At 46.0% G+C, this 21,220-nt stretch overlaps 1 protein-coding gene across 1 annotated transcript; it reads left to right on the forward strand.

Moving 5' to 3' along the window:
• Positions 1–532: 532 nt before the first annotated feature.
• On the forward strand, positions 533–21,016 carry CYP27C1 (cytochrome P450 family 27 subfamily C member 1). Its single transcript, XM_020890188.2, has 9 exons — positions 533–814; positions 6,016–6,206; positions 6,958–7,157; positions 8,448–8,657; positions 10,174–10,337; positions 13,714–13,880; positions 15,222–15,300; positions 15,810–16,013; positions 20,243–21,016. The coding sequence occupies exons 1-9, from the start codon at positions 533–535 to the stop codon at positions 20,357–20,359; spliced, it is 1,614 nt and encodes a 537-aa protein (XP_020745847.2). The 3' UTR covers positions 20,360–21,016.
• Positions 21,017–21,220: the final 204 nt, after the last annotated feature.

A 21,220-nucleotide genomic window follows, 5' to 3' on the forward strand; every position in this document is an offset into this window, starting at 1 on the left:
ATTTTTGATTATGAAAACTTGTGCTAAAATAATAATGTGGTCATTTTACAATACTGTGAGTGATCTCAAAGTCATCTAGCGTTTTTGTTCTCATTGTCGGATCGAACTATAATTGCGTAACTTGAAATCACAAAGAACAGTTTTTAAAATACAGAAGGGGCAAATTAGCTTCCTTTCCTCAACTCTCTATAGTAATTTTTAAGGATGGAAATAATGCAAAAAATCTTTGTCGACTTCTGTTTTTGGCCATGCTTGTAAGTGGGATTGACCCTAACACTTTGCGGTCTTAAGGAACGCTTAATTAATTGATGTGAAGAAAAATAATAATCGCTTCATTTCTGTTGCAGTCTAATCACAGACCACCCCGTTTTCCCAGCCTTAGGGGAGGGAGCGTTCAATAAAAGTCTGTGTAAACTGATGCCCAGGCCGTAGTACTTCGAAGGAGCGCCGCTCGAACAAGTTAAAACGGAGCCCAAAAAAGCAGCCCTCGAAACAAAAAAACTGCTCAAACCGACCAAGGCACGGGATCGCGATGTCTCTGCTGGAGCGGATCCTGAAAGCCCGTCCGAGCCCGGCGGCCGGGCGGAGCGGGCTTTTGGGCGGCTGGGACGCAGGGCAGCCCCGGCCCGCGGGCTCCGGGCTCCCGGCGAGGGCGCGGGCCGAGGACAAAGGAGCGGGGCGGCCAGGGGTGTCGCAGGCCGGGGGCCGGGCAGAGGGGCCCCGAAGCCTCGCCGCCATGCCGGGGCCCCGGACGCTCGCCAACCTGGTGGAGTTCTTTGGGAAGGACGGCTTCAGCCGCATCCACGAGATCCAGGTAGCGGCGCGCGGGGGCTCTCTCCGGCGGGAGGGCGCCCGGGAGGGAGACCCGGGAACGACGCCAGCGAGGGAAGCCCGGGGGGCTCCGGAAAGAGAACGCCGGGAGAGGATGCCGGGGAAGGGTCCCAGGGAGAGGATCCCGGGAAGCGCGCCGGAGAGGGCACCTAGGGAGGGGACATGGAGGAGGGCCGTCCGAGGAGGAGACGCCGGGAAGGGTTCCCTGGGGGGCGCGCCGGTGCGGGGGCTCTGAGTGACCCGAGGGGCCGCCAGAGGAGAGGTCGCGGGCCGGGCGCGCCCGGGAGCCCTGGGCCCCGCGCTCCGTGCGCTCCGGCGAGCTCGCGCGCGTGGGCCTGCGGACTAGGGGGGGAGGCAGTAGCCGCCGGGCCTTCCCCGACGGTCCCCGGGGAGGCCCAAGAGGACGGTCTCTCCACGCGGCGCGCGAGGAGCCCTGTGGGTCTTTTCGCGGCCGAGGACATGTTGCATATGCTTTTAGTCCTCTTTGCTGGTGTTTTATAATTGAAAAACAAAATCCCCCAAATAGCGGGGGTTCGGAGGCTCCGGGTTATGTAACCTCTAAGTGATGAAAAGACAGACGAAGGTTCCTGAATCTCGGCGTCAAGCCAGGGCTGGGCAGGGCCTTAGGAAGAACCCAACCGGTCCAACAACCCTGGCGGAGCGTAGGGGAGCCTGCTCATCCTACGGTGGCTCACCTTGACCCAGAGTGTTTGCCCTTCCCAGGCCCGCCTCAAGCCTCTCATTGCAAGGCGACCCTCACCTTTGAGGCCGGCAGATCCGGTCTCTCTCCCTCGCCGCGGCAGCTGCTGCCCACTCTGCCCGCCCCAGCGCCGGCAGTCATTTCTGGGACCTGGGCCTTTTGACCTCTTCCGAGAACAGCCTCCACCCCCACCACTCCCCTCCTTTTGTTCAAAGCTTCAGAAACTTCTCAGAGGAGGTCTTTGTAACCGCACCCCTGGGTTTTGGTCATTGAGCCATTCCCTCAACCAGGAACCTACCAGATGGTGCAGAGGCCAGGGCTATGTTGGAGGAGCAGAAATTTCATTGATGGAAAAAGACTGTGGAGCAAGAGGAGCAATTTTAATTTGACAAAATTTCACTTGGCCCACATCTTGCCATCTGCCACATGAGCCCTACACAATTTCTTCCCAGAAGTGTTTCTAGGGGTCAAAAGTGATTTCCTCTCTTTTCCATGTGGAATCTGAACATAAGATATCAGGAGGATAGTTTTCAAATATGGTAAAAACATATTTTTTGTTGTTTTCTATTTGTTGGCATGTTTAATACAGGTTGCTCTAGACTAGATAAGGTTCTAGTATAACCCTTTCGGCTCTCTGGGTTACCCCTACTGCATTTCTAAGGAGGAAGAGAATTATTCTGTTATCTCAACTCCAGTTTCCTTTCACTCGACTTGTAATCACAGAATGCCAGCTCACAAGGGATCATAGCATCCATCTATAGGATCCAGGTCTTTCACTTTACATGTGGCAAACACCCGAAGTCTTGGGTGAGTGACTTGGCCATGGTCACACAGCTAGTTAGTGGCAGAGCAGACAGTGATCCGGGTGCCCGGTGTGACAGAGTGCGAAGGTCCTGTGTTACATACCAGCGATCTGCAAACACCTGTGGAGTCTTGGCCAATCAGTTATTCTCTCTGGACTGCGGTTTCCTCTGTGCAGACGTCTAGCATTCGTCATCCATCCCATGGGTTATTGTGAGGCCGTGAGATCAGGGCTGTGGAAGGGCTTTGTAAGCTGTAATAGTCACCAATACATAAGAAGAATGAACACTTCCAGAACTCTTTTCATGGTTGCCCAGGCACAGTTCCAAGTCCTCTCTGGGAGGTAATTTCTCTTATTTCTCCACTTTGCAGATGAGGAAACTGAGGCACAATGGAAGCTAACTTCCCAAGGTCACACATCTATGACCCAAGATGCCAACTCCAGAGTTTGTGCTCCAGCTGGCTAAACAAACTGAGTCTGGCTGACTGTGTCATCCCCCGGCCCAGCACTAAAAGGGCCATAAACTTGTGTCCTTCATCCAGTTCTTTCTGCCCCTTGCTCAGTTGCCCCCGTTGTCTGTGCCCATTCAGTAGCTGGATTGCCCTGATGAATGGCCCCTCTACCAGTATTTGGTGTAACAGCTATCCTATCAGAGACCTGGAGAAACACCCTTCTGGGGTCACCTGTATGTTAGGCCGAGTGATCCTTTGGCACCTGACACATCCCAGTTGAGTCTGAGTGTCTTCCTCTCCAGGCAATGGGACTTCAACCAGGTCCATAAAGAAGCAAGCAGCTTCTACCTGAGAGCAGAAGAGTGGAGATGACAAGACTCTCTGGCCTGCCATTTCCATGGTTGAGAATTGGGGTGATAAGAAACGTTGGCAGATGCCAAAGAGAAATGTAGTCATTTCTGCCATGCTCAGCCCTGCCTATGTCATGCTGAGCCATGCTTGAGGGTACTTATCTTTCATCCTTTCTCCTTCCCTCCTTCCTTCCTTTAGTTAACTGGAAAGATTAATTCATTTACATCATTGTAATTTCTTTTTTTGTTAACAACTTCGTTGAGATATAATTAACATATCATACAGTTCTCTCACTTGAAGTATACGACCATCACCAAAACAAATATAGAACATTTTCATAACCTTAAAAAGAAACCCTAAAGAATACAATGTAGTATTCTTTAGCTGTTATTCACCAACCCTCCCTTTCCCCCAGCCTTAAGCAACTACTGATGATTTACTTTCTATCTTTATAGATTAGCCTATTCTGGACATTTTATATAAATGTCCAGAATATATAATAAGTGGTCTTTTGTGTTTAGCTTCTTTTACTGAGCATCATGTTTTCAAGGTTCACCCATGTTGTAACATGTATCAGCACTTCATTCCTGTTTATGGATAAATAATATTCCAGTGTATGGACAGACCACATTTTGCTTATTCAGTCATCAGCTGATAGACATTTGGATTGTTCCCACCTTTGACTGTTACAAATAATGCTGCTAGGAATATTCAGTGTAAGTTTTTGTGCAGACACATGTTTTCATTTCTTTGGGGTCTATTTCTCAGAGTGAAATTGCTATGTCAAATAATAACTCTGTATAGACTGTTCTAAGGTAGCTGCATTATTTTACATTCCATCAGCAGTACAAGAGGGTTTTGATTTCTCCACATTCTTGCTAATATTTGTTATTACCTGTCCTTTGATTATAAGCATACTAGTGCGTGCAAAGAGATATCTCATTGTGGTTTTGATTTGCATTTCCTTAGTGACTAATCATGTTGAGCTTCTTCCATGCGATTATTAGCCATTTTGAGACCTTCTTTAGAGAAGTGTCCATTCAAATAATTGCCCAGTTTTTTAATTGAGTTATTTGTTTTCTTCTCTGTTGGGTTGTAATAGTTTCTTATATATTTTAGACCCAAATCTCTTATCCATATGTACTTTGCAAATATTTTCCCCATTCTAGGGATTGTCTTTCACTTTCTTGGTAGTGAAAGACATTTAAAAATTGAAGCACATTTAAAAATTGTGATGATGTCCAAACATCTGTTTTTTCTTTTGTTGCTCATGCTTCTGGTATCATATCTTAAGACACTATTGCCAAATCTTAGGTCATGAATATTTATCCCTGTGTTTTCCTTTTAGAGTCTTGTGGGTTTGGCACTGATGTTTTGGTCTTTGGTCCATTTTGAGGTAGTTTTTGTATGTGGTGAGACTAGCGTACACCTTATTTTTTGTTTGTCATTATCCAATTTTCCCAGCATCATTTGTTTAAGAGTCTAATCTTCCCCATTTAATTGTCTTCACACCCTTGTTGAAAATCAGTTGACCATAGATGTATGGATTTATTTCTGAGCTATCAATTATTCCAGTGATTTAGATGCCCATCCTTATGCCAGTATCACACTGTCTTCAATACCTTCATAGTAACCTTTGAAACAGGGAACTGTTAGGCTTTCAACTTTGCTTTTTTTTTAAAGATTGTGTTTGCTGTTCTGAGTGGCTGGAATTCTGATAGGCATTATGCTGAATTTATGGATCAGTTTTGGAGGTATTACCATCTTAATAATATTGTTTTTCTTTCCTTGAACATGGATCATCTTTCCATTTGTGTATGTTTTCTCTAATTTCTTTCAATGGTTTTTGTAGTTTTCAGAGTGTAAGTTTTGCATTTCTTTTATTAACTGTGTTCCCAAATGTTTTATTCTTTATGATGTTCTTGCAAATGGAATTGTTTTCTTAATTTTATTTTTGGGGTGTTCATTGCTAGTGTATGGAAATACAATTTTATTTTTGTATATTGATCTTATATTCTGTAAGCTTACTGAACATATTTATCAGTTCTGATTTTTTTTAAAGCAGGTATCTTAGAATTTTCTATATGTGAGATCATGGCATCAGTTAATAGTGATAGCTTTATTTTCCCCTTTCTAATCTGGGTGCCTTTTCTTTCATTTTCTTGCTGTAGGTATTTTCACAGGTTCATTACACATTGCCTACAGGGAGCTTTCTTCAAAGGGGCAGGCTGGGTGGGCTGCTGAGGGCCTAAGGGAAAGGAGCTGGCAGAGTGCGTTTGACTCAGAGGACAATTTAGACCCTGCAGTTAGTTCATCTATACCCCTAATCCTCTCTTATTGCTTCACACACTTAAGATATTTTTAAATACACATCTTTAAAGAATTAAGAAGACTTCTGTGAATATGATTAATGATGTGAAAATATGTTTATCTCCGGAATATTTAAAGTGGCCGTTCTTTTTTTAAATTAATTTTTCCTGGAGTATAGTTGAGTTAGAATGTTGTGTTAGCTTCAAGTGTACAGCAAAGTGACTTAGTTAGACGTCTATTGTTACCCACTCTGTTTTAGATTATTTTCCCTCACAGCCCATTACAGAGTACTGAGTGGAGTTCCGTGTGCTATACAACAGGTCCTTGTTAGTTATCCATTTTATATTTAACAGTGTGTGTACGTCAACCCCGATCTCCCAGGTTTTCCCTCCCCACTCCTTTCCCCCTTGATAGCCACAAGCAGAGCGGCCACTCTGATCAGTCCTGTATGATGTAGAGCCTCCCTCTGCCCCAGTGTTCTGCTCCCCTGACACCTAGGAGTGTCTGTATTGGAGGTGTGTCGTATCTGTGTATTTTTTTACTGTTCTGATTTCTCCTTGGTATTGCAGCAGAAGCACACTCGGGAATATGGGAAAATCTTCAAGTCTCACTTCGGTCCTCAGTTTGTAGTGTCTGTTGCAGACCGCGACCTGGTGGCTCAGGTGCTCCGTGCGGAGGGGGCTTCGCCCCAGAGAGCCAACATGGGGTCCTGGCAGGAGTACCGAGACTTGCGGGGCAGATCCACTGGCCTTATCTCTGCGTGAGTATCTGGAGCCAGGCTGAGCCTCAGCAGGAGCAGGGAGCCCAGGGAGACTCCCTCCCTGAATTACTGGGCTCCTAAAACCAGCTATTAATAAAACACAGAACTCCCAGGGGAACAGTCTCCAAAGAGCCTCTTGTGTGGTCTCCTGAAATCTCCTGAAATCCTCTGGGAAGAGACTTGATGGCAGGGACAGGCCAGAGGTCCCACTGACCGAGTGATGGAGAGAAACTGTTTCTCAAGCAACACTTCATGGCTTTAGATGTCCACGTGATGACCACCGAGTTGGCTGAAGCTCAGAGCCCATCTGTGGACAGGGGTGAGGGTGGTGAGCTGTTACAGGAGACCTCCAGGAGGGTCTCGAAACTTCAGCATTTATTGCCTTGTGATGTTCCCGTCTCAAAACTGCTAGGGTTATTATTTTGTTCTTATACACCTTTGTGTCTTCCAAGAGTGAATTGGCACAGCCTCAAGCAGGGAGGAGAGCACAGAGCATCTGCCCATCCCCTGGCCCAGTTCCCATTAGTTTAGAGATTCTGTTCTTGCCTGTTTGTCCTTATATGTGTGTTCTTATACATGAGCCGGGGAGTAATACCATCACTCCCCTCTCTTTGCGGTGTCTAGCTTATCTTCATTCCATTTGGATTGGCAGATCTTATTGACTATTGCTAGGAAATTTTTGCAGAGATATTCTGATTCCTTCCCAGTATATTGATATAAGTAAGATTATTTGGAATTCACTTTATTCTAGGGAGGGTGAACAGTGGCTCAAGATGAGAAGTGTGTTGAGACAAAGAATTCTGAAACCGAAAGATGTGGCCATTTTTGCAGGAGAAATCAACCAAGTTATTGCTGATTTAATTAAAAGAATCTACTTCCTCAAGAGCCAGGCAGAAGATGGAGAGACAGTGACCAACATCAATGACCTTTTCTTCAAATACTCAATGGAAGGTGAAGTGAAGTCAGCTGGTGGGAAAGATGGAAGAATGGACGTTTGCCAAAATATGTTTGTTATCATTGAGCATTTCCTGTCCCAATGTGCTAAGCCCCGTATGTATGTCTGTGTAATCCTCACAGTGCTAACGGAACCAGATTGACCACCACTGTTTTACAAATGGGGAAACTGAAAAACTACTGTCCATTTTTAATGGCAGGGACTTTGTTTCAAATTCAGGCCTCTCTAACTCAAGAACCATGCTCCTAATTACTACGTATTTTGTTTTAGCACAATTTAAAAAGCAACAGAGGGACTTCTCTGGTGGCCCAATGGGTAAGACTCTGCATGCCTAATGCAGGGAGCCCCTGTTTGATCCCTGGGCAGGGTAGATCCCACGTGCTACAGCCGGGACCTGGCACAGCCAAACTTAAAAAGACGCAGCAGAAATTGAGAGGGTGTGTACTATAATCACTCTAGCTTTTAAAATCCTTGTTAGATGGGTAGTACATTCCCGTGGTTCAAAAATCAAACCCAGAAGGTACTCATGGAAAAGTTTTCCTCTCTCCTGACCCAACTAGGTCACCAGTTTCTTTGTACATATTTTATATATGTACAAAGAAATACATGTGGGTCCTCTTTTTACTTAAAAGAAAAAAAGGAAGCACACCACACATTTTTTCTGAACCTGAGTTTTTGGAGAATTCTATGAGATTTCCCACTTTTACTGTTAATTCGCAGGCTGAGGAGTGAAGCCATGCCCCTTGCAGTGAGAGTGCAGAGTCTTACCCACTGGACCACCAAGAAGTCCAGGTTTCCCACGAAAAAAAATGAGTTTAGCTTGCTTCAAATTTAATTTTTAAGTTAACTTTTTAAAGTTCTGGCATTAATGTTCTCTAAAAATAGTCACAAAATCAACAGAGAAGTGAGTTGTAAATACGCTGAGAAATCCTGCTCTTCCCTGGTTCTTGGAGGCCCTTTCCTCTGCCCCTTAGCTCTCGGGTCTGGGGCTCCCTGATGTGTGGCCGGGAAGAGCCACCTTTTAACTCCCCAAAGTCGAGCAGTTGGCTGAAAGGTTGGGAATTTTGCTTCGTGGGTCTTGAACAGACTGCAGAACTGAGGGCATGGTGAAGCCGAGGGTCAGTCACCATCAAACTCACAACGTCCTGAGGATCAGAACCCGATAGAGGAGAACCTCAGGAGTAGGCACTGGGATGACTTCGGGAGTTACTTTTATGGCCAGGTATCTCATGTTGATTCTGTGGGTAATCTAGAAGAAGAAAAGTTGTAACTTTTCCCCTCTGCAGGAGTGGCCACCATCCTTTATGAAAGTCGTCTGGGATGCCTGGAGAGCAGCATCCCGCCGGCAACCGTGGAGTACATCGAGGCCCTGGCGCTCATGTTCTGCACGTTCAAGACTTCCATGTACGCCGGTGCCCTCCCTAGGAGGCTCCGCCTGCTCATCCCCAAACCCTGGCAGGACTTCTGCAGGTCCTGGGATGGACTCTTCGAATTCAGTAAGAGAAGAGTAGGGGTGCCTTCTGTGAAGCCGGGTGGGCCTGACTTCCCTGCTGGATGTGTGTCTCACATTCACGCAAGACCGTGGGATCACTGCAGGGGATGCCCCGGTGAAGTTATGTGCTCTTTGGACTCAAGAACTTTTAGCCTGGTTTTTTGAAGGAGCAAAAAGCATGTGGGTTGTGACCACAAGTAATGTGATTGATTTCTCCTTTTTAAACTCTTTTAATTTTAACAAACATGCTTGCAGGGATAGGTGCAAGTAAGTGTTGTCTATGGGAGATGATGTCTTTAGTCCAATCATTCTGTCATTGCTTAAATCATTGAAACATTCTCACAAATTCATTTGTTGCTTACTGGGTGAAAACAAGCTGGGAGAAACCATTTTCTTCCAACCCAAGTTGAGATGAACAAAGTAAGATTAGTTTTCCAATATGGTTAAAATTTTTAGTATAAAAGAATTTTCAAAGTGCAAGATTTCCAAGATGTCTAGAACAATGTTTTTAGAGCAATATTAACATTGAAAGAAGTGTCTTGGAGGTCAGAATTCATTTGACTTTTCTTTTTTTTGGCAACACTGTGCTGCTTGTAGGGATCTTAGTTCCCTGACCAGGGATCGAACTTCATCCCCTTGGATGAAAGCTTGGAGTCCTAACCATTGGACTGCTAGGGAATCCCCTAATTTGTGTATATAAGTTCTGATACATATAATATGCTAGCATCTTTCTGCAGTGATTCAGCCCTTTCCCTCATTCATCCCCCCTTCTGGAAGTGGGAAAAAAAGAATCTATATTCTTGTTACTCCACAGCTTTTTTGGCTATTATATTAGAAAAAGGAACATTTGCAAATACTTTATAGATTATTTTACAAAAAGAAGAGATATTTATCTTTCTTTCTTTGGAGTATATGTAAGTACCTAGTTGGGTTTATTCAACAGTTCAGGAACCAGCAGCATCCCACCTTGCAAATAGAGGGGAGTTCCCAACCATTATTCATTTACACAAACAAGCATATGGATGAAGCTCCAAGGTTGGCAGTAAACCAGCGGGGGCTTGTCTAGCCTGTGAACCTGCCAAAAATTGAGAGAAGTTATTGCAGGGATGAAGAGGGAATTGAGACTGAAGAGGAGATTCTTTTATTTTTAACTTTTTATTTGTATTGGAGTATCGCTGATTAGCAACATTATTAGTTTCAGGTAGACAGCAGAGGCACTCAGCCATACACATAACATGAATCCATTCTCCGCCAAATCCCGCTCCCTTCCAGGCTGCCACGTGGCATTGAGCAGCATTCCATGTGCTATACACGAAGTCCTTGTTGGTGGTCCATTTTAAATGTAGTACTGTGTACATGTCCATCCCCAACTCCCTAATTATCGTATCCTCCCCCTTGCCCTAGTCGCCCTCCCCCACTGTAAGCTCTGTGAGTCTGTTTTGTAAGTAAGTTCACTTGTATCACTTGAAGAGGTGATTCTTAACCAAACTTCTTTCAAAAGAAACACTGTTTTCAAACAGGCCAAATTCATGTTGACAACAAGCTGAGGGACATAAGGTGCCAGATGGAAAGAGGGGAGAGAGTGAGAGGAGGGCTGCTCACCTACCTCTTCCTCAGCCGGGAACTGACCCTGGAGGAAATCTACGCCAACATGACCGAGATGCTGCTGGCCGGTGTAGACACGGTGAGTTCTGCCGTTTCCTTCCTTCTCAACAGACGCAAAACACTCAGAGTCTAGGACCTTTCTAAGCAATCCGACGGATGGCAGATGCTTTAAGAGGACAGAGCCTGTTTGTACTAGCTGAATGTCTGCTTCGCTGCTGCACGTCTCCAGAAGAAAACTCCACTTTTCCTCTTTTTTTAAATATATATAAAATGTAAAACTAAGGTGCACAGTGAATTATGTAAAGAACATAACCCAGTAGGTCCACTATCATGCACAAAGAGTAACAATTTGTTAAAAAAAAGTTATAACTTTTTTATTGGAGTATAGTTGCTTTACAATGTCGTGTGAGTGTCTGCTTACAGCAAAGTGGATCGGCCACATGTATAGGTGTATCCCCTCTTCCTCGAGTTGCCTTCCCGTTTAGGTCACAGAGAGCATTAACTAGAGTTCCTGTGCTAAATAAATAATATGCTTTAAAGTTTAAAATCCTGATTTGCAAACATTTCTCCATTGTTTCATATCAGAAATGCAGAGGGCACAGATGTGAAAAGCCCTCTTATTTATCACTTAAAATATTCTGGGTGATGGAAAGCTCCCCAGTTCATTTGATAAGGCCAGCATAACTTAACTTGCTAAAGGAAGCGTAAAGAAAGAAATGTTTAATAAGCAGTTTGCTTTAATATGTGTATGTATCGATTTAAAATAAAACCTGAGTGAATAGATTCAATCAGTGTAGTAGATGGGTAATATACTATGACCAAGGAGAGCTCAATGTCAGAATGAAACAAAGCACTGACACTGATTTGGAGGGAACTCTGTACCCTCTGGCTAAGTGAGAAATGAAGGTGCAGGAAAGCGAGTGTCCTGTGTTCACGTCAGTGAAACCAGCATTGCCCCCAGCCCCTGTCCACGTGGAGATGTGTGTCTCTGAGTGATTGCTGGGCATGGAGAAAGTGTGGAGCCTGCACACTGCGTTACCATGGGCTCCCTGATGGGGCGCGGGTGCTCCAGGGATGCTGAAAAAGAAAGTGGTGACATAGGGCAAAGCAGGGCCAGGCTTTCAGTAATGTGGGGGGAAAGTCAGTTGCGTGAAATAATTAAGATTAAGCAGTAAATGGTGGTGACTGACTGTGCATGTCTGTAAGATCCTTCTCTTCCCACAGAATCTTCTGAAGTAGGTGTTATTGTCTTCAATTAATTGGGGGAAAGATGAAACAGCTAAGCTACCTCAAGGTTTTTCCTTCACACGAGTGCTTCCTGGACTTGAGGAAAGCATGAATTTCCCTTTTAGAGGGAGAAAAAAACCTATGGTTGACATTTTTAGTGACATGATGTCACAAGTAAAAGCAGAAAAACTTCACATAAATTCATTACTCTTATGGATCATCTTCAACAATAAAACAAAATGTATATATATGAAATGCAAACTAATCAATGCAGTCAGTTCCAGCAATGAAAATTGTAATTAACTGTGTGAATGTGACAGAGTGGCTCTGAGTGGGGAGCGAATGTTCGAATGCGCAGCCCAGCCCTAAGCTGATTCAGATGTGTGGTACTCTTGCCCCCTGGTGGTAACTAAGAGTATCACCACATGATGGAGGTGGGGGTGCAGAAAGGACCCATTCCTATCTGAAGGGAACTTAGGAGACAAAAGCTTGCAATGTTATGCTCATTTAAAAAAAAAAAAGTTATTTTAAAAAGCCAACTTTGTTTAGCATAATTTGTGCACAACAAGCTGCATCCATTTAAGTGGTACAATTCAATACAGATTGTTGACAGATACAGTATAAATACAAATGCTATCATTTTTTAAACCAACACCACAATCAAGATCCTGGACATTTTTATCATCTCTGCAAGTTCCTCACCCTCATTTCAGTCCATCCCTCCCATACCCCCACCCCTGGCAACAGCAGACACTGTACATCAGTTTGCATTTTTCTAGAAATTTATATAAATGGAATCACACGGTATGTATCTTGGGTCTGGCTTCCTTCACACAGTGAAATGATGTTTGAGATTCATGCATGTTGTTGCCTATAAAGATATTTATTATTATTATTTTTTTTATCATTGAATAGTTGGTATCACTGACTCAATGGACCTGAGTTTGAGCAAGTTCCAGGAGATAGTGAGGGACAGGGACACCTAGTGTGCTGCAGTCCATGGGCTTGCAAAGAGTCGGATACAACTGAGTGACTGAACAACAACCATTATTGAATAGTATTGCATTGTATGGCTATACCACATTTGGTTTTTCCATGAAACTCTGATTTTAATAGAATTTTTCTGTTCTGTTGATAAGAAGCATCTAATTTATTTCCTTACCATTTATAAGAGGAACTTGCACATTATATTATGTATTACAGTAGAGCTTGTCCTATAAATACTTATGGACTATATCCTCTAAAAATCCGTAATATCTATTGGAGGGAAACAATGTCAATGACTTACTTAAGTTAGTCTTTTCAGTTGAAACAAAGGGCTCTTTACTGTGGAATGTCCTTGTTTACAAGCAAGTGAAATATAATCATGTAGATAATAGTATTGATTTTAGTGAAAATCTTGGAACCTAGGATATAGAATAGAATTATTCTCAATAACCAGAAATTCAGTCTTCAATCTAAGCAGTGGTAGAAACAGTGATACTGCTTTGTGCAAATGCCGTCCAATCCTCATACGGTAGTTTGCTTAATAAGCACACAGGAACGGTGAATGGACCATTAATCGACCCATGACTGCCCCCACTCCACCCCCACTCCACCCCCACTCCCGGACTCTCCCGCATCTCCTCTAGATTAGGGCAACGAGAGCAGGCCTAGCCCAGCCATGGGCCTGAGGCATGCCGTTCTCAGCTTGATGGGCAGCCTCAGGCCCTTCCTAGCAAAACCCAAGTGACCCTTGTAAAGAAGGCTGCAGAAAGTTCTAGGCACAACCTCCAGGCTTGACCAGCATTCCTATGTGCTCACAGACTCCAGTGAAGAGGAGAATTGCTCTTCAATGATTTTTTAAAATTATTTTTGGCCACGTCATGTGGCTTGCAGGATCTTAGTTCCCTGACCAGGGATTGAACCCCGGCCCTCGGCAGGAAAATCGCTGAGTCCTAACTGGACCACCAGGGAATTCCCACTCTTCAGTGATTTTTTAAAAGTTCTAAAATAATGTTTCCTGTAGCTCTTTATTGAAAAAAGCACTTGGATCCCATAGCTGATACTACTTTCCCAAGGTATCTGGAGGAGTTAAGGGACTCGTCTTCTGCTTGGGTAAGACATACAATGCCCTGACAGTTTCCCCTGCCCTTATTCTCTCGTGACTTCATGTCCAGTGTTTCCTGCTGCTGAAATCCTTGGCTTCATTCAAGACACGTGCCTGTGTCTGCCGGTTTCTTTCTTAGACATCGTTCACGTTGTCCTGGGCAGTGTACCTCCTCGCAAGGCACCCAGAAGAGCAGCAGGCCCTGTACCGGGAGATCGCGAGGAATCTGGGGAAAAAGCACGTTCCCACGGCCGCAGACGTCCCCAAAGTCCCGCTGGTCCGAGCTCTGCTTAAGGAAACCTTGAGGTAAAAGGCTCACCAACATTCATGTCAAAAACTGTGTCCATTAAGTCTGATTCTTCCTCATAATGATTGTGCCTTTGACTTAAAAACTGGGTCCTAAACCAGTACTCCAGTGACCCTTGGTGGCTGAAATGTTTAGGAAGGAGGGACTTGTGACCACTTTATTTCCTCTCTGCTCTCTGCAGAGTGGGAGAAAGAGGTTCTGTTTTAGAGTTGGAAATATTCATTTCTTCATGAAGATCTTTGTTACTCTTTTTTTGTGGCCACACCATATGGCATGTGAGGTGGAGTTCCCCTTCCAGGAACTGAACATGTGCCCCCTGCATCGGGTGCATGAAACCTGAATCACTGGGCTTCAAGGGAAGTGCCCATGAAGATCTGTAGAGCCATGCACAAACTTTGCACTCACTCTGGACATCGATTCACCAGCCGTTTCCCAGTGTGCTCCTTGAAGGACAAAGCAGAACCAGAGTGATCATCAGGAAAATGTACTGGGATATTTGCCCAGTTACCATATGTGTTTACAAGATCCTGTGGTCTTGTGTGAACCTCTGAGTTGGGTTGCAGACACTGAGTAGTGAGGCTCATCTGCCCCCCAAAAAGGCTTTACCGACACGGGAAAGGCCAGAGCGTGTGGGATATGTGATCTTGGGCAGCCCTGGGACAAGGTGGGATTAGGTTACCAGTGAAGGTTCTTCCTTCTGGGAGGGTCAGGATCCTGACTTCCTCTATGGAGGAAATGCCATGACAAGGAGCAAAGGTTATTCACAAAATATTCACTAAAATAATTCTCTTAAACCTGACTTGATAATGATGTTTCAAGTTACATTGCATCCTCAATCCTTAGTATGCTATTTAATCATTAAAAAAAAAAGCCAGGTGTATGTTAACTGGTATTTGTCAATTAAAATTATATTCAGAGTTTTCGTAGGTCACCTCTCAGAGAATCTGAAAATTAAAGTATATTTTTCAGAATTTATTTCCTGGAACCCTGAGTCCTATGAACTATTCCTTGATAAAGAGTTCCCATGCATGCATGTATTTCAGAAATTCGGAATTATTCCTCTTGGGAGCATAATAGCACATTAGCAGCTTTGCTTTGTGTTTTGTAATCTTTTTCGACTATGAGACCTTTTAAAAAAGTTTATTTTTAACTGGAGGATAATTGCTTTACAATGTTGTGTGAGGCTTTTTTGGGTCCTTCTGAGGACCACAAAGGTTCTTGCAAGATTTTCCCATTTATTTTTTAGAAAATGAAAATGGCATTACATCCAGACTTTCAAATGTTTAGGAGACTATTCTGAAAGTCACCACTCCTTTCTGGTCCCCGTTGCCTCTTTCCAGGCTGTTTCCAGTGCTGCCGGGGAACGGCCGGGTCACCCAGGAGGACCTGGTTGTTGGCGGGTATCTGATTCCCAGAGGCGTGAGTCTGGTGGACACGGTGGGGCTGGCTGAGCTGGGGAGGCTGCACTGGAAATGTGCTTCCACGTTTAGGATGTCCTTGTTCCTATGTGAATATCTGTAGATTTCCTTTTCTTCCGCGTGTAATTTTTTGGATGAAGATGGGGCTTTAGGAGCAAGGAGAGGTGGACTGTGTGAAATTGCTCTGGCAAAACCAAAGCCAGATATTTTTGTAGCTCATATGACCATTCCACCCTCCCTCCCCTGGAGGCTCCGTGAAAGCAGTAGATCCCTCAGGGGGAGTTTCTGAAGGACTTGAACTGCCTTCTCTGTGGCAGCACTGAGGTTCATTCCGGGTGGGGTGTGCTTTGGAGGGGGACCTACTGTCCTGGGTCTGCATGGCCTCTTGGGCCCTTACATGGCTTGTCCCAGCCCAGAGCACCTCTGGAGGGTCCGTCCAGCCAGGCCTATGGCCTCTGCTCTGCTTTCCCTGGATTCCATTCTTTATTCCTTTTTTTATGGTTTGCACAGACCCAGCTGGCCCTCTGCCACTATGCCACATCCTATGAGGATGCGAACTTCCCTCGGGCCAAGGAGTTCCGGCCTGAGCGCTGGCTGCGGCAAGGAAGTCTGCGCAGGGTTGACAATTTTGGGTCCATCCCCTTCGGCTATGGGGTTCGAAGCTGCATCGGGCGGAGGATTGCAGAGCTAGAGATCCACCTGCTCGTGATCCAGGTGAGACTTGGGGGCTCAGCGGTCTAGGTGACTGGGTTCAGCTGGAACAAGACTTAGGCCGAAAAAAAGGAGAAAGAATTTCGAAAAGGTTAGGAGCTTCCTGTTAAATCTTGTCTATGTGTTAAAACGCCCCCTCCTCCCCCTGCAGTAGCCATCTCCAGTCGCACGGCCCCCTGCCTTGTCCGAGTTCCGGCCCTCCCTGGAGTCATGTGGGCAGACCCAGGCTGGGTGGGTGTGGGAGGGCATTGGGAGCCGAGTGCTCCACGGGAGCTCGGCAGACAGGTGCGTGCGGGGCGTTCAGGAGTGGCCCTCTGACACCGTGGGTCATCCTGTCACCAGGAGCTCCTGGCCACACAGGGTCACTTAGCGGGCCTGGGGTGGGTTCCAGGTGATTCTGATGGCCGTGTCTGTGGCTGCACGCGGTCTAAGAAAATGCAGGTGCTGGGCGTGGGGGCAGCTCCACCCCTGTGTATGCTGTTCAAGTCCCGCCCTCCCAGGCTCCTCCCTTCCGAGCTCGTCACTCTTGTCACCGTCACCGGGGAGGATATCATGCTTGCCTCCTGAGGCCCCTTCATCACCTCATGTTATGTGAATCAGCCTTTTACACAGGGAGGTGGTCCTCAAGCTTGTTTGGGTTTCAAAACCTCAGGCAGGCTTGGTTTTGGTGAGAGAAAACCTTACACGTTAATCTAAATGTGCAAGTGTTTACTTCTGTGCTTGTAGAGAATCTGAGTTCAGGCTGCGGCAGGAGGTAAATAATGTCTGAAGGAAATTTTATAAAAGAAAACCTGTAGTGGAGAAAACTCTACCCATTAGCCTTTCCCGCAGATTGGGGAAGCCTGCCACGGAAAACTTTGGCCCAAGATTCGGGAGCTACTGTCGTTGACTCCAGGCTTTGGAAGCGTGAGGGGATGACCTGGGGCCCCATGTCCCCCTTTCACTGATAAGAAGCTGAGTCTCAGGGAGTGGGAGCCACTTGCAATGTTGCGGCGTGGTGGGGGTGGGGCACCAGGAGGGGATCCGGCCTCCCACCTGCAGTTCCCCAAGCGTCACTGAGGTGCTTCCTGCAGGCTGTCGGAGCCGGGGACAGAACACGCAGGGACTGGGGCCTTTGCAGATGATGCCATCAGAGAACATATGGGATGGGGCAGCCTGGCCAGCCTGGCGGGGATTCTGGGTGGTTGGCATGGGGAGGCAGGCTTGGAGGAGGTGAGGGGCCACTGCCAGGGGCGGCTGGTGTGGACGGGGGTGGCTGGACCGTCACGCGGTCATCCCGTCTCTATGGGCATGCGAGGGGCTGTCGCTCAGCAGGGCTGAGTTGTGTCTCTTCCCGCCACGGGCCCCACAGACACCAGCCAGGCTCACTGGTGGACCAGGTGGAGACAGGTCCGTGCGGACGGGGCGGCGGCTCCAGGCCGATTGCGGCCAGGCTGTGGTTCTGACCGCATGGGCAGGCCACTCCGCAGCTCTCTGAGCCTGTTCCTCACCCACAAAATGGGCCAGATACCTACCTCTTGGGTGTGTGAGGGATGAAAGTGGTCTCAGCACAGGGTCTGGGTGGCAGCCTTTGGGGTTTGCACACCTGCTCTCGCTGTCTGCTCCCAGGGACTGGGAAGGCGCTGGCTCCCTCTGTGATGCTGTGGGCTCCACAGGCACATCTCTGACAGGCAGAGTTCATTGCTTGCTGAGAGCCGTTCAGACAGCGGGCAGGGAGCTCACTGCTTCCTGCCTCTGGTGGCCTGGATATTTAGAGGGGATGCCAAGGGCAAGAGGCCGGCTGAGGGCCCAGAGGGGTGAGCTGGGAAGAGGGTCAGAAACGGCGTGTTTGGTGGTGGTGATGGGGCTTTATTTGCTTCTGTTAGCATATTCATGTACCTGATAAAGTTCTTGCTTCAAGAGTTCTCATTTCTACTGCAAATATAGTGAGGGAAAATCATTATTTGTTATTGCCAAGAGAAAAAAAGAAAAAGAAAAGGCACAGGTAAACAGCACAGGAAAGAGAAAAAAGGCATACCTACAAATGCAGTAAGTGATTATTTTTAAATCAAGAAAAGACTGCAAACAGCTATTTTTCTTTTTTTTTTACAGAAATGCCCTGTCACCAAACCAAGTATGTTCAGGAATGCAAGGATGACCCACCTCAGGATAGAATTTATCACAATGGGAGAAATTAAAGGACAGAATTTTATGACCATCTCCCAAAATAACTGAAAAAATTCAACACCCATTCATGAAGAAAATCTCTTAGCGCAACAACAATGGAAGGGCTTTCCTTCAGCAAATAAATAGTGTCTATCCCAACAGAACAGAGACTGTGCCTGTGGCCTGTGGGAAAGGATGGATTGGTTTTAATGCTGCAATAATAACGTGTTTTCTTGAAACCAGGAACAAGACATTCATATTGCACAGGGACTATTTGGAAGATACACCTCCTCTCCTTGGGAGTTGGAGTCTTGAAGTGGAACGGGAGCCTTCTTTTTTGCTTTTATACCTCATGCATAGTTTTACTTTTTCAGTGAGCATGTACTGCCATTCAGAAAAGTAGAAAATCCACGTGGATGTTGGCCTTAGAGTGAGATGTGCGTGTAAGTCCTCCCACTGCCACAGGGGGATGTGCCAGCAATTCTGTGAGATCAGAACAAAGAGTCAGATTAGACGTTGAGGTGACAGCGTCTCGATGCCAAAACTCTCTAGATCTGCCTAACTGCAGGCCATCCGGCTTGGCTGCCTAACGACAGCGGGGAGTTCAGGCTGTGTCTTCATCGCACCGCTGCTCCCTGCCTGCTTTCTGCCCCAGCTCACCTGGAGGACCCATCAGTGCATACTGTTGTTTACCTGGGAGATGAGGCTGGAGAGTCAGGGTGGAGCGGGTTGGGGCGTCTGCATCCCACATGATGATATAGGTTCTCCAGCACCTATGCCCTGTTAGGTGGTCGGAGCTGGGGAGGGAAGAGTGGCTAGTCTCCCCCCTGCACTGTCCCCAAGGGCTTGTGAACCAGGCGCTGCCTCCCCTCCAGGGACCAGTGCAGTTCTGAGAGGTCCGTAGAGGAGGCTGCCTTTTTTCCTCTAAGCCTAGAGGTGATTTTGAAAATCAGGCCATGGCCACTTGATGGGGAGATTAGTGTTGAGGCTGATGGATACTTAGGTGCTCTTTAAAGCAGGTCATTTAGATACTTTGCAGTTTCACCCTGAGAGATAGGACCACTTCTGCTTTGGAACCATAGAAGTGAGAAATGGAATCCAAGGTGCAAACGAAGAATATTTAAATGAAGGACAGTAATGGATGGAGTCTGGGTGCTCTGCCTCCTGACAGCTGTGCGCTGCTGTGTGTATCCCACCACTGAGCGGCTGCAGCTTCTAAACCTTGCAGTTTCACTTTGTTCTTCTCTCCTTTCTCCTTTGATTCCTTCTTTTTCTAGACCTACAGTGGAACCAATAGAGTTAGAATTTTGAACTGGCTAATAACATATAAGTTATTTGAACATTCTGTTACCAAGCAAAGTTCATGTGCGCGACACACAGTGAGGCCAAACAAACCAAAACATCAGACTTTGGAGCAGTAAAAGGTTTATTACAGAGTCAAGCAGGAAGAATGCGAGGCTTGTGCTCAAAACCCTTGATCTAGTCAATGGTTTCGGGGGAGAAACTTTTATAGGCAAAATTTGGGGTGAGGCTGCAGGGTGCATGACTTTCTTCTGATTGGTTGATGGTAAGTTGACGGGGCGGTGCTCCAGGAATCTTGTGTTCAGCTTGAGTTTACTGTCTTCCACCTAGGTGGGTCCTTACTCCTGCAGAAGAGCTCTAATATACTGTTCTGTGCATCCCTTGAGGAGGAATCAGGACTGTGACTGCCCTCCCTTGTTTCTGCATCCCCTCCCTTCACTAATTAGGAACTGGGTGATTCCCCTCTTTGGAACTCAGGGAAGGTCAAGGAGGCCTAAGGAAGCCTATTTCTTTCAAGCAAGAAATGGGGGACATGAAGGCTTTTGTGCCCAGGAACCCCACAAAATCCTACTCAGTTTCAATTCTGCCTGAATATTGAGGCATGTGAGGTTCCACGGACCTCACAGTTACTCCTCGGATGTGCCAGACTCCCGAACAGGACATGACGCTGTTTCTCACCTCTCTTGTTCCCTTGGTTTCCTGCAGCTGGAGCTTTAACGAGAGTACAGGTACTGCAGATTTTCTGCTATCCCAATTTTAAAACCCTTCTCTCTTTTTCTTTTTAGTTGCTTCAACATTTTGAGATCAAAACGTCTCCTTGGACTAAAACTGTTCATGCAAAAACCCATGGGCTTCTGATGCCAGGGGAGCCCATCCACGTGCGTTTTGTTAACAGGAAGTGAGCCTGGAGTTTTTCACCCAGCCACCAGACCGACACACAGCAGGTGTTTGTGGGCCATGGATGACGGCAGGGGAGGAGAGAATCCCTTCTCGGGCGATCTTGGTAATAGACTGGCCTCCTTGGTCCTGGGAAACTTTGAAATCTTTTTGCAAAGTAATGTGAGAAGATTATTTTGCATTCCAGAGTTGCCTTTTTTTGTTGTTTGTTTTTTGAGTAACAGCTGTTGAGAAGCCAGTGGCACTGAATTCTCATGCTTTCATATGGTGTCTTGCCCTTGGACTTAACCCATAATCTCCTCTGCATTTGGGCCAGGAAGCGTTGGTATACTTGCAGATTCAGTGCTTGAACACACTTTCTCTAATACTGCATCAGGACTGCATGTTAGGACAGAATTCCAACTTCTTATCTTGAAGAGGAAACATTAGAGGCTTCTGTAGAACAGACCTGTGGATGCCAAGGAGGGTGGGTGAGGGAGAGAAAGATTGGGGATGTAGAATTAACTGTATAGTACAAGAAACTGTATTCAGTATCCTGGGATAAGCCATGATGTAAAGGAATATGAAAAAGAAGGTACATATATGTGTAACTGAATCACTTCACTGTACAGCAGAACTTAACATTGTAAATCAACTGTAATTAAATAAAATTTTAAAAAGAATGCTTCTGTAATACTGTAACTATGGGAAAGGACTCATATGGGAATTTGGGCCCACATGCCAGGACTTGAACACAGCCTAAATCTGATTGGAACTTGAACCAATTGTCTTTTAATTAGAATCACTCACCTGGGTCTAGACTTACTGAGGCTCAGGTTCTTTGTGTCTCAGGGCAGGAAGAATTCAGTGAGAGACAGAGTAATAGG

The sequence above is a fragment of the Odocoileus virginianus genome, chromosome 13, assembly GCF_023699985.2.
Source record: "Odocoileus virginianus isolate 20LAN1187 ecotype Illinois chromosome 13, Ovbor_1.2, whole genome shotgun sequence".
Taxonomy (NCBI): Eukaryota; Metazoa; Chordata; class Mammalia; order Artiodactyla; family Cervidae; genus Odocoileus; species Odocoileus virginianus.

Bases quoted from the DNA above. Each gene is read 5' to 3' on its own strand.
- CYP27C1 (XM_020890188.2), top strand. From the start codon at position 533: ATGTCTCTGCTGGAGCGGATCCTGAAAGCCCGTCCGAGCCCGGCGGCC. The intron at 13,881-15,221 runs GTAAAAGGCTCA...GCCTCTTTCCAG, and splicing joins CTGCTTAAGGAAACCTTGAG to GCTGTTTCCAGTGCTGCCGG. The intron at 15,301-15,809 runs GTGAGTCTGGTG...TGGTTTGCACAG, and splicing joins GGTATCTGATTCCCAGAGGC to ACCCAGCTGGCCCTCTGCCA.